Raw genomic sequence first — 16,615 nt, forward strand, 5'->3', positions numbered from 1 at the left:
TGAATTTATCGAAATGTTAATAGTGAAAAAAAAAAACAGAAAAATTCGTACTGCATTTATAATCTGAAACAAGCTGACATAGAAAGTTAAAAGTATTGTTTTCACCGAAGTAAAGTTTGTTTAACAAGGTGGAGTTGTCTTACAATAACACAAAACTTTTATGTATTGTTCTCATACAACAAACTTCTGTTACAAATGTTTTTTGACATGGAATAAAATTTAAAGAGAAAAAGTGTTGGGACAAATGGTGAAGTGAATGGCGTGCAAGGTATCCATGAAAATAGTTATGAAGTTATCGAAGGCTTTAAGGCGCCCCCATTTTTTTGATATTATATAATCTTTTACTTTTTAGTGTTATTTATGTTGTAGTATAAGTTTAAAGGAACCCAAATGGCTAAGTTTTATTATCAATACATTGTAGTAATAATTGTAAAAATAAAATTAAAATTTGTAGTTCATTATATTCAATCATCCAAAATCATCATAATCATTTCTATCTTAAGCCACTTAATATTAACTAAGACTCGCGCACCAACTTAAGTTGGTTCAGATCGAATTAAGACTAGAAATATGAATTGATCCAAAACTAAACCTACAATGGTTTTCGTAATGACCACGGCTACCATGCCAAGCCTTCTTATGATCGAGTTCGAGTCTATTTATAGTCAAATTGTTATTCTAAAAGCTTAAGATAAATTGCCCAAATGAAAACTAACCTGATCAAAATTGTTATTATGTTATACATCAACTCAAAATGTAATTATACAAGTTTAGAAGGAGTATAAAGTTAAAAATAATCTCAACTCACAATTGAAAACGGGAAAGTATTTGGGCTTTGCATATTTGGGCTTTAGCTAAGAGTAACTGAGCTACAAATTGTAAATGATTAACTGGGTTCTAATTTATACTTCTTTTAGGGGTGTTCATTAGTTGGTTCCACCCGAAAAATAGTCCAATCTAATTGGATTTGGGTTAATTGAGTTGGTTGGTTCATTGGTTATTACCCAATAAAATTATTGGGTATTGGATAGGTCTTGTGTAAAAAAAATAAAATTTGGGGCAAAGATATTCTCATACAACGGACAAGCCGAATCATGAAGAAGGGGTTTGGGAAACCCAATAAGTTAGTTTTGATGAAACTTGGTTATATCTCATAGAAAAAATTACATTCTTAATTTGACTACTGTTTATAAAATATGCAATTCTAGATAATTGTAGTATGATATCATCAAGACAACAAGATAACTATAATTGTATAATTAATTTGCTTACGATTTGTTACAAATTTTGTTCTAATTTACTATCCTTGATAAGTCATTATATTATAGGTAAATAATATTCGTAACATTCTTTTTGATACATAAACCACATTCTTGCATTGATTATTTATAAAAAGGAATGATATGAGTTTTAAAACTTTATATTTATATACCCTCTAATTGATCAATTAATGAAAAATATGTAGAAAAACAACAAAAACAATAAGTACTTCGTTATAATTATTAAAGCAACTCGCAAATATCTATTGAAATCGACCGACGAAGCACTTCAAAGTAGGCAATGTAATTAACGGCTAAGCCGGCACTATCTATTTAACAATACACATCCCTTGTGCAATTTTGACTTATTTGCAACCTATTTTTTATAGCTTAGAATACACAAATGTCATATACCCAGAATAAAAAGAATGACAAAAAAAAAAAAAATGTATGTTCGGCGGTTTAAGAGTAAGTTGGCTTTTGGCGAACTTTTATCTTGTACTTTTGGAACCACCCGTCTTATTGGTGAAAATCTCAATGTAATTTTGTTTCCTTTGGTTATGACAATAGTTAAATGTGACCAGTGACTTCTTTGTTGTATGGTGGCTTAATTTAAATTAATGACCATGAAAATGTTTTAATTGAAGTAAATAGATATATCATCCAGGCACAAATGACAAAATAAAATTTTAGTATCCTTATTGATCATACAAAGTATCGATGAAAACATGGACATGTTCTTGTTAACGATATAATTAAGTTGGACCTTATGGCGGAAATAGAATTGAACATGATATGTAGCACATTGTTTTTAGTACTAGCCTCATACACACACCAATTTACAATAGCGACAAACTTTGAAAATTTTGTAGTGGTCTTTAATGAGTTTTAATAACTTGAAGGGATTTTTGCGATTGCTTAAACAATATTTTAAAAGATTAAAATTAGCTCCACTAATAGGTCATATATTTAGGACCCGTAACATCAACATATAAAACAAACATTTTTCTGATTTTTTCACTTCACGGTTTAGACCGATAGTTTGCTACCCTTCAAGTTCATGTAATTTTACCATCTGGGTTCCTTGACAAGCTAATCAAACAACCAGCACTGTATATCGTCTAATTTGTTTTTGTATTATGTTATAAAGGCGTTTTTTCCTTTATATTTTTCTCTATCTATATGTTGTTATCCTATACGACTATACTAGTAAATCAAAAAACTATCTAGCATCAAATGAGCTTTTGACCAATCATTCACTTGATTTCATTTTAGTTGAGGTGATGGTAGTTAACACATGACATCAACATCTCTCACAAGTAAGACTTGGTGTATGTTACATTGTTAGCAATATTTCATGAAAACCTTATATTATACGTATTATAAACTACAGACAAAATATATTCTCGTCAAAACACAAGAGTACACGACTTGTTAATTCTCGCAACTAACATACCTTTTTTTTACTGAAAATATCATACTAAATCCATCCAAACTTAAATAAAAAAACACAATTATTTCACTAAATCAAACATATACTGCCAAATGGAAGAAACCAAATCAAATCAAAAGTAATAAACAAGATAAAAAGTCAAAATTCTTCCCTCCGTTGACCCATTAACATCTTCAAAAACTATATATACAACCTTTCTTCCCCATCCTTCTATTCATGTCACTCTACTAAACACTCACAAAAACACATTTACAAAAATGATTACCACTAATTTTCCTACTTATAAAATCATTAACTTATTATTACTAATTTTCCACTTAATTCCTTCAATCTCAGCCGTCGGATCATCATCACCAATAAACATATGGCCTAAACCAAGATCCATAACATGGACATCACCACAGGCAATCCTTATCTCTCCCTCTTTCACAATCATCGCCCCATCCCACCGTTACTTAACTCCGTCAGTTAACCGTTACCTCCGTCAAATCCAAACCTCAAAATACACGCCGTTAGTTTTCCCGTCTATCAACTTCACAACCTCCCTCCCATTACAAACCCTAACCCTAACCATCTCCGATCTCACCTCCCCTCTCTCCCACGCCGTCAACGAATCCTACACGCTCACAATTCCGGCACCGTCGACCTCCGCCGGCGCAACGATCACGGCGGCGACGGTGTGGGGAGCAATGAGAGGTCTAGAAAGCTTCTCACAGTTAACATTCGGAACTCCGGCGAGAATTGCTGCCGGAGTTACGGTTTCCGATTGGCCGGAATACGAATACCGAGGAATATTGTTGGATACTTCTAGAAACTTCTATTCAGTTGAAGATTTGATGAGATTAATTGGGGCAATGAGTGAGAATAAATTGAATGTGTTTCATTGGCATATAACGGATTCGCAATCGTTTCCGTTAGTTTTGAAATCGGAACCCGAGCTTGCGGGTAAAGGATCGTATGGGTCGGGTATGGAGTATTCGGTTGATGATGTGAAACGGGTTGTGGAATTCGGGTTTGAACATGGTGTACGGATTGTGCCGGAAATTGATATGCCTGGTAAGTGTTTCTGGATAAGATTTTATATTTTTATGTGTGTCTGTGTGTGATATAAATGTGTGTGCATGTGGGTATTATTACTAGTGAAAATAAATGTATATTAAAACTATAGAAATTATCCTTCTAAAAAAAATATAAAAATTCTTAAGCACTTCATATGTAATCCTTTTCATGTGATATAATCTTATATTTTGGAAGATTTTAGCCTATTTTCTCAAGAGGATTGATTATATTTCTTAAAATTAATTTAGCAAAATCCTTAATTTATATGGGTCCCATTGTTTGAAAGGAAATTCGATAATCACTAAAATATCTAGAAAGTGAAAATAGAGACGTAGAAAATAACGAACATTGGAATGGAATCTGAAAACATCCGATGGAGATATGGACTCACTGAAAAATGACAAAACGTCAACCAACAAAAGTTAAAGGTCAAATTTTCTAGAAATAATATTCGTTCAATTTTTGTCATGTAGATAGTGTTAAAACCAATTGTAAAGCTCATATTTTTGTACTCGTATATTAGAATTTGTGACATGTACTAAAGGTTGCAATATTTAAGCAAGAATTTAACTTAAAAATGTGGTAAATCTCACCTAAAATCTGTTAGATCATATTAACTCGAGTTCAAAAACTGGATATATTATAACAAAATGTGAATGTATGTTTACTTTGACATCCGAACCACCTATTATGCCACTCCTGACGATGTGTCGTGTTGTTTTGTTGCAGGACACACCGGGTCGTGGGCTGAAGCATACCCAGAAATCGTAGCTTGTGCCAACATGTTTTGGTGGCCGGCTGGAGCACCATGGGAAGAGCGATTAGCAGCAGAGCCAGGAACTGGCCATTTGAACCCTCTCGTCCCAAAAACATATGAAGTGGTGAAAAACGTTATAAACGATGTGGCAGCTCTGTTTCCTGATTCATTTTTTCATGGGGGAGCTGATGAGGTTGTTCCGGGATGTTGGAAAGCTGACCCAACCATCCAAAAGTATCTAGCCAACAATGGGACTCTTAGTCAACTACTCGAAATTTTCATCAACAATACCCACCCATACATTTTGTCACAAAACCGTACAGCCATCTATTGGGAAGACGTTATTCTTGATGCAGAAATCAAAATAAACCCATCGATTCTCCCTCCCGAGACCACAATCATGCAAACATGGAATGGAGGCCCAAGCAACACGAAAAAATTAGTGTCAGCTGGGTACCGTACAATTGTGTCTTCATCAGACTTCTATTACTTAGATTGTGGGCACGGAGATTTTACTGGAAACAACACTGCTTATGATCAAGCACCGGATTTTGATCAGAAAAAGGGCGGTTCGTGGTGTGGCCCGTTCAAGACATGGCAGTTGATATACAACTATGATATAACATATGGGCTGAATGAGACCGAGGCAAAATTGGTTATAGGTGGGGAAGTGGCTTTGTGGTCAGAGCAGGCAGACGCCACAGTTCTTGACGCACGAATTTGGCCTCGGGCTTCAGCTTTGGGTGAGGTGTTATGGTCAGGGAACCGAGATGAGACAGGTAAGAAGAGGTCTGCAGATGCAACCGATAGGTTAAGTGAATGGATTAATAGAATGGTTAGCCGAGGGGTGAAAGCTGAACCGATTCAACCACTTTGGTGCATTAGAAATCCTGGCATGTGTAACACGGCTAACCCTATTTTTTAGACTTTGGCAAAAAGATGTTTGTTATATATTTTCCATTTTCGTAAAATGATTGAAAAATCAAGAGAAAATGAGTGATTTTATTTGATTGTATTGTAATGAAAGTGTATCAAGAATTTATTTAATGGAACAAAACTTTGTTTTTACTATGTGGTTGATTAAAAAATAAAAGGAATACAACATACTTTCTTCTCTTACATAAATATTTCTAAAATCAAATGTCCCAAAAACATGACTTTATATGGAATCAAACAATGTCTTACGTTTCTACAACTAGATCTAACATGAGACTGTAATCGATTATAACACGAACAGATCATACAAGTTGACCCATTTGGCGCGCCGCATCTACACATGCCAAAATGCATTCTTGTTTGCATTCTTGGGGAGTAAAAATCCTCATATTCATGCATTCAAAAATACAATTCCTCATGCAAAACATTGTCACCGCCTCTGACATCCCTACCATGAGAAACACCAACGCGACGACCATCACCACCATTGCTGCCACCATCTTGTTGCCGGCCATGGGGGTGAGGTTTTCTTCTCTTAATTTGGGAATTGGGTAATGTGAAATTGGTGATAGGGCCGGGGTGGGAGTAAATTTGTTTGGCTTATAAATGGGTTGTTTCTAATTTTAGGGAAAGATGTAAACTTGTAAAGCCATCAAATTCTTTGCATTGAAATTGTGGTGGTTGGAATGTAGCAAAGAAAACAGTATAAACATCTACTTACAAGAATAATAATATGGAGCAAAATTTTTATGTTTTAATATAGAACTCTTCGCAATTTATAAATTCAACCTAGCTTTTCGATAATAACATATTTATATAAAAAGAAGTAATAGCTCACAAGTTTTTCGGTAACTTTTTGTATTTTATACAATCAGTTTGAAAATGTGTTATTGCAGCTCAACAGACCATCAGATCCAGCATTGATATGTGATTCGTCGGCAATAACAATCTACTCGAGATTGATTAGCAAGACACTTGAAGCATTAGACATGGTAGTATGCTACATTTCCATGACTTAAAGTTAAAAACACGTCATGAACCTTGCGAAGATCATGGAGAAGACAGACAATTGGTCAGGATCCTATCGGGTTAACTATAATCAGACTTTTTGATGTTTACGACCTTAAAACCTTCATATAGGGCCATAGTGGTGACCCTTTGGACTCAATCTACTTTTAATGAGTTGATTCAGATACTAGTTATTATGGAAAAACAGCCGAAAAAAAGAACGGGTTGAAAATCATCTATATCCACATTTCCTCACACTAAGACCTTTCAAAGCCGCACAATTGTAACGAAAATTTTAGCATCTGATACATTAATTTATGATGAAGAAACATCTCTTTTACAAGAGTGTTTAGAATTATAAAATGTTAAATAAGTGTTGATTGGAAGAAAAACAATCTCACATGAATCATGATAAAACCCATTTCTCTTGTATTATGAACAAAACATAACATTATACGGGGTCTCTATGCAAAAAATACCTATATATAAAGTGACTATGTGTGTTGTAACTTGTAAAGCATAATACTACACATGGAAAGATTACGATCCTTTAAAGTTAACCTTAATTTTATTAGTGAAGTTAAAGATTTTGATTTTGACTATTGGATTAAAATCAATAGTCAAGATTCAAATATGATTTTTGAATCTAATAGACAAAAATCATACACTCTAAAGTTTTTTCCATCTTTACCAACTTTAGAGTATATGATTTTTCAATCTTAACCATTGGTTCATATATGATTTTTAAATTTTAACCATTTTTTTTAATCTAATGGTCAAGATATCTCCAACCATTTGATTGTATCATTGTAATCCACTACACACATCATTGTTCGTATATCTATATCTATATCTATATATACTATAGTATTGAGTATTTGGATATGGATTATGTAATAAGTTTTGAAATCCTTTTAAGAATAAGGCTAATTTTGGTAGATAATTCACATTAATAATAACAAGTTATCTTTTAATTATTTTCATGTTTAACTATATTATCAACATATAAAAAAATAATTGTAATATATATCTATAACTCTTATAAAACAATAGTTAACCAAGCATTTTAAAGCCCTTTTGCAATCTAAAACTAATTTGAAAAATTGCCATATAAGATTTTATCCTATGTGTCAACTTCATATTTTTCTTTAAATAAACTATATATTTAGAAAACAAATGAACGTATATATGTTAAAATAAATAAATATATATTTTGTAAGAATCTAAGATCTTCTCATTAGATAAAATGATATCTTCTCTTTAGTTTAAAAAATCACGTCTATACCTAATGATATTTCATTATCTTTTTTATTCAACATTTATATGAGGTTCCTTTCGTTTTGTTTATGGTGATTATATGAAAGTTTGTTCAGGCCGTTGGTTAGTTGGAACTCTCATCGCATTAATCATTAGTGGCAATATTTAAAGTTTATAAGCTTTTTATCACCACTAAATTATATTCATCTTATATGAGTTAAGATCTTTGTATAATATCATAACTTTCTGAAAGAGTTATGTTAATTCTTCGTTCATATCACTATGGAAATTATGTACAATTTTTGGTTTAATTCTTTTATCTTTTTTTGAATTTTATGATAATGGTTAATATAATCTCTTTTTTCTTTTGTTTTTTAACAATACAATTTTTCATTGTGATGATGAGAAAAATATTATGATGGTAGACGAAGAGTTAGTTCAAAACAAGTGTATATAATAATCAGTTTAATGATTGGATAATGAATACGTTATTGCTAATTTAATTAAGTGAAACTAAATAGATTGTTCGTCCATATGTTTTTTTTACGATCATTATTGATCCATTCCATTAACTCATTTTTTCACATATTAAGCGTTTCATTAAATGTTTTTTTAAGCAAGTTTAACTCAAATCTCACTTTATTGAGCACCTTTTTAAAGTATCCGCACATTGTGCGGGTAAAAAAATCCTAGTATATATATATATATATATATATATATATAATATACTAGACTTATGTCCGCGCAGTAGGGACATCAGTGGGGAGTGGGGACGGTAATGGGGCGACGATGATGATGAATGTAAAAGTAATTGATGTTAAAAGTGATATTGTAGTTATTTTATGTGTTGGAGGATCTATACTGTAATTATTTCATTAAGAGTATTATAGGTATATTAGATGGAGATGTTTAAATTAGTTAATAAAAGTATTTTTGTTTTATCACAGACAAAAAGTTTAAGAAAAAAAAAACGTGGTTTGTTTTATTAGATAGTACAAATAGTCAGGAATAAAATGAGCATACTGAAAAAAATGCTTAAATTTCCTAAAATAGATATCCAATATGTTTTGTATGGAAGTATAGTTATAGAATTATAGATATAGATGTGTGTGTGTGTTAAATTACCCAAAGCTTGTGATTGACGAAATTGCATGTATTATTTGAAGTTCATGAAGTGATTTATACAGAGACCTAGATGATTCAACTATGAATCACTATGTATCGTGCGAGTATTATTTTAGCATGTATGTATAGGTCATGATTCAAATGAACCAAGTTCTAAAAGAAAGTGAATGAAAGAGTTAATTTCTTTTAACCGGAAATAGTTTAGTAAGTAACCAAATAATACCCAATGTCATTTTCTTTCAGGTTTTGAATTTTAATTTATTGATGGTGTATGAGAGAAGTTAAAAACTTGTTCCAAAGTTGATACAAAAGGACCTCCTATCTTTATCTTTGTTATGAAGTGATAACCCCTGTCTTCGGAAATTAGAAATAGCCATAATCTTGAGGTTGTAAAAAGCAATTATCTCAAACATGGGGGGAGCAAATTAGATACAGTGAAAAGTAAAGTGAGTGTGACTCGATTCGATTCAAGGATGAGGGTTTAGGGTTTAACATTGTTCGTGTATTTTGATTACAAACATTTTGAATACAAAACATTGTTCAAAATAAAAAAATACAGTAAATTGAATAAAGAATTATGATGACGACGAGTTTAAAAGGAAAAAGATTAAAAGAAGTAATATATACCCAAATTCGAAGGTTGACAACAAATTCACGCGGTCGGAGGATTGAAGATGAAGGAGACTGGTTTTATTCATCAGAATGGTGGGACCCCCATGATTCTAATTCACCTGTTTTCCGTTCTTTTTCTGATAAAGGAAACGGCGTCGTTTCTGTAGTAGCTTCTCCTTCTTCTAGACCAGTATGAGCTCTATAACCTCTATACTTTCATTTTTGTTCTTTTAACATCATATTTATTATTTTATAATGTAACTGTTTATGAAATGAGCCATTTTAATTATAGATTTTATTATTATTATTATTATTACATAAATCTGTCTATATCTCAACTGTATTGAGACCAATAATCCGTGGAAGACGGTATTAGGACCCATAACCCGCGGAAGATGATATTGGGAGTTAGTTTTACGTTTATACGATACTAAACTACCTACAAGGTGTTTGTCCTAAAAAAGTTTCAAATATGGAGAATGTTAGGTGTTTGGAGCAATGGTTGGAGAAGCCCTCATTCTGTCTCTACGAGTCTACGTGTTTACCCATAACAGATCATCGGCATAACTAAGCTGCTGTTATGCAGCATTTTCCCATCCTTTTACCCTTCTATGTAACATACTTGTATTTTAGTAACGCAATTGTATGTATATCATTACATTGGTAAGGAAAGGTGAAGTTATGTTGCATCATGGTGCAATTATTATTATTCTATATATAATTGCACGAAAAGTTAAGTGTGCTACATACAATTGTAAAAAAGAAAGATCTTCACATTCCCCCCTAGTAGATTTGAAATATTTGGAGTTATTTTAGATAAATATATTGTATATACGTGTATATAGATTGTTGGAGGTGTTTAAAGCGTTCCACGCTGTTGGTCAGATCTTTGATTTGTTCTAAATTAATGCAGAATGCAAGTCACTGGTACAAAACTGAAAATTGGCTTAACCAACGGTATGCAGAGCTGCATCCAAGTAGTGAACAAAACTTACGTTTTAGAATTCTTGGGTATCAATGGCGTGCACTTCGTTTTAATGATGATACTCGCCAAAGCACAGTTAAAGTCATGGCTGCTTATACGGAATCGGATCCTGGATCTATATTCTTAAGGCAGGAACCACATTGTTTGGCTATTCCATGTAATTTCTATCAAAGTTTCCGTTTTTTCTTTTTGCCATGACACTATTCTTAATGCTTTCTTCATATGCCCCAAAAAAATGCATGAGAAAGTTTGCACCATTTGATGAAAAGGACAAATAAAGGGACTGCGTAGACTAATTGCAATTTTCAATGTTGTTAACTTTTTAATATCAAGTGATTATTTGTAATGGTTAAAGATTTGTATTAGAGTTGAAAATATACCGAAAGCATTTCGTCAAGCTGCACTATCATTTTCTTAAGTTTGCTTAAATAATAATGCAGATCTCAAAAGTATGGTATCTACTGGATTGGCTTCCCTCTCATGTAATTATGATCTTCTAAGCTCTTTATATGGCAAGAGAACTTTGAAGGTTTTATGTATCGGTCATGGTGGTGGAAGCATACCGTTGTTTCTGGCTTCTAGAATTCCAGGTTAAATTTATGAAAACTATTTACTTTCAGGGATTTATTGTAGATCTAGGTTGCAGATTTACTTTTAACAACTTACAAGTTTGCTATGCACTTGAACTTGATTTAACTGCAGTAGTCCCTTTATCTAACTTTATGCCTTCATTTTTATTTTTATAGATCAATACGTTTTTATGTCTACCAAACACCGAAGTAAATTGAATGCATAAACCATACTAAATATTTTCTATTTTTAACTTAAATACTGTTTAAAATAATGATTATTGTTTTTGCTTTCATATTTGGGACACTAATTATTCAGACAATTTTAGGACAACAAGTGTTTCAGGTCATTAGAATGAGGTTTGACCTGTTACCCAACTCGACCATCTTGCCGCCTCTAATTTTATTGTAGAAATGTTGCCAATTTTATGGTTTCACTTTGTCTAATTTACCTGTTAGTGTCAAGCCAATCTGATGCGAGAATTTGCTAGGTGCCATAATCGACATCGTAGAAATCGATCCCGTAGTTATTTCTGCTTCAACCCAAGCAATGGGCTTTCCATCTTTCTCTATTATGAAACAATCTGGTGAGCGTGCACACTCAAAACCAAATATCATTGATGAAGTACTGTGGAAAGGCGTTCATGAGAGGTTACACCTATATGAATCTGATGCTGAGCAATTCATCACAGAGAGTACCGACATTTATGACATGGTTTTTGTAGATGCCTACGACGGTGAAGATATATTTCCGCACAAGTTGTGGAATCCAGATTCCATTTTTCTCAAAGCCTTGGGCGAACGCCTTCATCCTAAACATGGAACAGTAGTGGTGAATCTTCATTCTGATACTGATATAATAGATGGATATGTACCACCAATGGGTAATTATGTTTCCAAAGTAGCCACAGCATATCAGAAGGTGTTATTAGATGATATTGAAAGTACTTATGGTTCAGCATTCACTGTTCTCGTTCCTTGGGTTTGTAATACGTCTCTCGTGGTTTCTAGGGGTTTTAGGAACAGTACACATGATATCATTTTCAATGATCTTATATCAAAATCACTGGAAGTTGAAAATATGTTGAACTTGCCATTCTCTTGTTTACAATATGTAAAGACAGGTTTGATGTTTGTTGATTAATTTTGGATTCTTGAAGTTGGTTTTTCTGCATGTCCAAAGATCCATCCAGCTATCATAATTGTGTTTGACCATGAGCTTGGATCTTTTGTACATTGTTCCAACTTGGATCTTGTATAAATATATGAGATCGATTATTGTTATCAGATTGCTTATTGTTACTTAATAGTTTGGACGCTTGAGCCAAACCTGTGTATATATCTGCTTTGTTACTTGAGTTGGCCGAGGTTAATTCTTGTTTAGTATGTTGTTCACAAAGATGGATAGAGTAATTTTCTCGCGTGTCTGTATTACATGTATTCTATGAAGTTCAATTCTAGCTATTATTATTATTATTATTATTATATATAGCAAAACCCATTGGTCGGTGGCTACTCAGGAACTACTGTAGCAGTTACTGTAGGTGCTACAGTGTTTTTTTCCTTTTCCCCTGCTCCTGCACCAGCTTCGTTCCTGTCTCTCACCTTCTTTCTACTCCCCCTCTTTTATATTCTTTCTCTTCTGCGATTTCCTTAAGAGATTACACTTTCTCTTAGCTTCAGGTATGAGCTTTCATGCATGAAGGTGCCCTTCTTCTCTTCATCTACATCATCCCGGCTTGCTTTCTTCTTCCATAGCCCTTTCTTCTCATCTTCATCGCCCCTGCTTTCTTATTCCCGAATTACCCTCGGAAAAATATCAAAGTTATATATGTTTGTGTGTGTGTGTATATATATATATATGTATATCTATATTTTGGAGGTTTTAATTACGGTTTTTAGATTCTAAATTTGACGATGACAATGCTACCGCTACCACTGATGAACCACTACATGATGAAGACGATGAGGTTAGGTTTTTTTTCCCTCTTTTTTTGAAATTTTTTTTTTTCTATTTATAAAGTATATTAGTTTTGGTTTTTGTTTAAATTGAAAAGGGTATATCTTGAATTGAAGTAATTTTATTGTTGCTTCTCTTCAAAAATGTTGAATATTATAATTTGAGTTTTTCCAAGTTTTGAGGTTATTGTGGTATGGAAAATTGGTATATAGTTGAAGATTATGATTTAAGAACAACCCCCTCTGTCGTTATTAATAACACTGACAACCAATTGTACAAAACTCGCAACTACTAAATGAGTTCGTTAAACTCATGAGTTTACTCGTATGGAAATAATCTATTTGGACTGGGTACTCTACCTTTGGTTCAATACCTCACCCATTTTGTATACATTCAGGTCGTATGATTTGTTATTCATTAGGGATTGCTAGAATAGTTGTATCGCATATTCACATGTATCAGGTTGTGCCAGAAATCAAAGACAAGAACTCTTAAGTCTTGACTGTTGCAAATGAGTTCATACAAAGTCATAGAGGCATTAGAAGACTGTTGATATTAGTTCTGACCCTAAAATGTGGAATTCTTTTTTTTTGGTGCTTGGAAGCTGATTATTTTCAACTATTTTAGGATAGTTAGTATTTATTTTATAATTTTCTGATCTCTATGTTGGCTGAATTAATAGACAGTGCACATTAAAATGGAGGACAAAAGTGCACTGACAAATGTAGCAATTGAGTTGGCCCAGCAGGATGCGGAATTGAAAAAAGAAGAAATCGCAGCTCAGTTGAAAGAGCAATACCGATTGGAAGAGAAGGCCAAGGCGAGGCTTTGAGGAAGCTGAGCCAAAAAGCGAAGGTATATCGGGTTCCTCTATCTTAGCATTTTCCTTTTTTACGCGAGTTTGCTTTTTTGCAATTGAGAAAATACCCCAAATAAATTACTAAAACATGGGGATATCCCACTTACCACATTTACATCTGAGTGCAAAAACTAGCCCTCCCCTGGTAGTGTGAAAAGGGAAAACCTCATCCGTTTACCCGTATACGTAGACAGATTATATGTTGAAAAGGCCAGATGGTGAATGCTTGCTGGTCTACATTGTATCATTCATATAGATCAGATAGGCTATAGAACAAGGGGCTCTTCCGATGTATCTGTTTATCTTCCAAATAGTACTAAAACATGTGTTACTTTTGTCTCATCAGTTAATGACGTTTCATGGTGAAAAGCTTCACATTAAATGTTGACTAAGTGTTAAACCGGAAATTTCATACTTTCAGCTCTATCGATTTCCTTTTATCATACAAGGATAGTACTTAGGATAGGATTGAATTCAGACAACGAGACCTTGCTTTGGTGCACTATTGTTGAAAATAAGATAAACTTTGTGACTGTGTACAATGGTTATTCTGGTAAATATTTGGCATACAAAACTTTGAACAGCTTTGAAGGTTTTATGTGTTGGTCATGGTGGTGGAAGCATACCGTTGTTTCTGGCTTCTAAAATTCCAGGTCAGATTTATGAAAACTATTTACTTTCTAGGATTTGTTGTAGATCTAGGTTGCAGATTTGCTTTACCAACTTACAAATTTGCTATGCACTTGAACTTGATATTTAAATAATGTAGCAGTCCTTTTATTGAATATGATGCCTTTATTTTATTTTTTAGTAATCAATGCGGTTTTATGTCTCCCATAGTAAACTAATTGCATAAAACATACTAAATATTTTCTCTTTTTAAGTTTAATATTGTTAAATTAATAATTATAATTTTTTCTTTCCTATTTGGGACACTCGTCCATTCATACAAATTTAGGACAAAAAGGGTTTGAAGTCATTAGGATGAGGCTTGACCTTTTACCCAACTCCCCCGTCTTGCCACCTCTAATTTTATTGATATTGTAGAATGTTGTTGCCAGTTTTATGGTTTCACTTTGTCAAATTTACCTTTTAGTAACAAGCCAATCTGATGCGAGAATTTGCTAGGTGCCATAATCGACATCATAGAAATTGATCCCGTTGTTATTTCTGCTTCAACCCAAGCAATGGGCTTTCCATCTTTCTCTGTCATGAAACAATCTGGTGAGCATGCACTCCCAAAGCCAAATATCATTGATGAAGTACTGTGGAAAGGCGTTCACGAGAGGTTACGCCTATATGAATTTGATGCTGAACAATTTGTCACAGAGAGTACCGACATTTATGACATGGTTTTTGTAGACGCCTATGACGGTGAAGATATATTTCCAGACAAGTTGTGGAATCCGGATTCCATTTTTCTCAAAGCTTTGGGTGAACGCCTTCATCCTAAACATGGAACAGTAGTGGTGAATCTTCTTGCAGATACCGATATACCACATTGGATTTATACCACATGGATTCATACCACTAATGAGTAATTATGTTTCCAAAGTATCCACAGCATATAAGAAGGTGTTATTAGATGATATTGAAGGTATCTGTGGTTCAGCATTCACTGTTTTCGTTCCTTGGGTTTGTAATATGTCTCTCGTGGTTTCTAGGGGTTTTAGGAACAGTACACGTGATATCATTTTAAATGACCTTATATCAAAATCGCTGGAAGTTGAAAACATATTGAACTTGCCGTTCTCTTGTTTAGAATATGTAAAGACAGGTTTGACATTTGTTGATTAATTTCGGATTCTTGAAGTTGGTTCATTCTGTATGTTCAAAGATTCATCCAGCTATCATATCAGCGTTTATCTTTTGTACATTGTTTCAAGTTGCATCTTTTTATAAATTTATGGAATCGACTATTGTTGCTTATTTTAATAGTCTGTATTCCGTAAAATTTATATCTAGTTCTATTTATTCTGGCACGATACCCGCGCAATGTGACAGTAGTTATGACGGAGACGGTATGGTGGTGGGGGTGACCGTTGGTGGTAGAGGCGGCGTCGAGTGGCGTAGATAATTGATGTAAAGGGTTAATGAAGTTATTTTAAAAATAAAGGATTAATATTGTAACATAAACATTAAGGGCATTTTAGACAACTTTTCCATGTAATTTTAACAACGTGAGTATAGATATAGATGTGTTTTAGTGGTTGTGCTAAATGGTACTTGAGATGATATACCCAATATTATTTTAGGCATCTCGAGTACAAATGATATATGCAAAAGAAGTAATCTATCACCCTACTGCAAGTTAATTTCAAAACCTTAGTTTGAGGTATTTAGAATTGTAAATGAACTGAATATTCAACAAATAGTTCATGAATTGTGTGCCAAGAAGTTCATTCGTGCTCGTCCATTTAGTTAAACAAAACGAACATGAGCAAAATAAATCTGAACGTTAATTTTATTGCATGTGAGAGTTTGTTCATTTTATATCCGTTTGTATATGTTCGTTCAACTATTGCTTTTGTGTTGTTGAATTAATTGCGTAAAACTTCTAATTATATATTTGTTTTTATGGTTGTTTATTACTTCGTTTGCATCTCTTTGTGTAATCATTCATGAATATAAAGATTTCTTAATGAGTAAAACAACTCAAACTTCTTAATCAATGGACCATAATTTTACGTTTATTTATTTGTCCATATAAAGTTGTTAAATTAAACACATAAAATCAAAATAACAAGTAGATAAATTAAATAACTAGGAGGTAGTG

The 16,615-nt window shown here is 33.1% G+C and overlaps 2 protein-coding genes across 2 annotated transcripts; both read left to right on the forward strand.

Moving 5' to 3' along the window:
• The first annotated feature begins 2,917 nt into the window (after positions 1–2,917).
• Positions 2,918–5,596, forward strand: LOC122595911 (beta-hexosaminidase 2). Its single transcript, XM_043768389.1, has 2 exons — positions 2,918–3,768; positions 4,501–5,596. The coding sequence occupies exons 1-2, from the start codon at positions 2,970–2,972 to the stop codon at positions 5,451–5,453; spliced, it is 1,752 nt and encodes a 583-aa protein (XP_043624324.1). The 5' UTR covers positions 2,918–2,969; the 3' UTR covers positions 5,454–5,596.
• Positions 5,597–9,352: 3,756 nt separating this feature from the next.
• On the forward strand, positions 9,353–12,249 carry LOC122598312. Its single transcript, XM_043770904.1, has 4 exons — positions 9,353–9,656; positions 10,380–10,608; positions 10,892–11,041; positions 11,512–12,249. Exons 1-4 carry the CDS (start codon positions 9,432–9,434, stop codon positions 12,162–12,164), a joined length of 1,257 nt encoding a protein of 418 aa, XP_043626839.1. The 5' UTR covers positions 9,353–9,431; the 3' UTR covers positions 12,165–12,249.
• The last annotated feature ends 4,366 nt before the right edge of the window (positions 12,250–16,615 follow it).

This window comes from Erigeron canadensis, chromosome 4 (genome assembly GCF_010389155.1).
Source record: "Erigeron canadensis isolate Cc75 chromosome 4, C_canadensis_v1, whole genome shotgun sequence".
NCBI lineage: Eukaryota > Viridiplantae > Streptophyta > Magnoliopsida > Asterales > Asteraceae > Erigeron > Erigeron canadensis.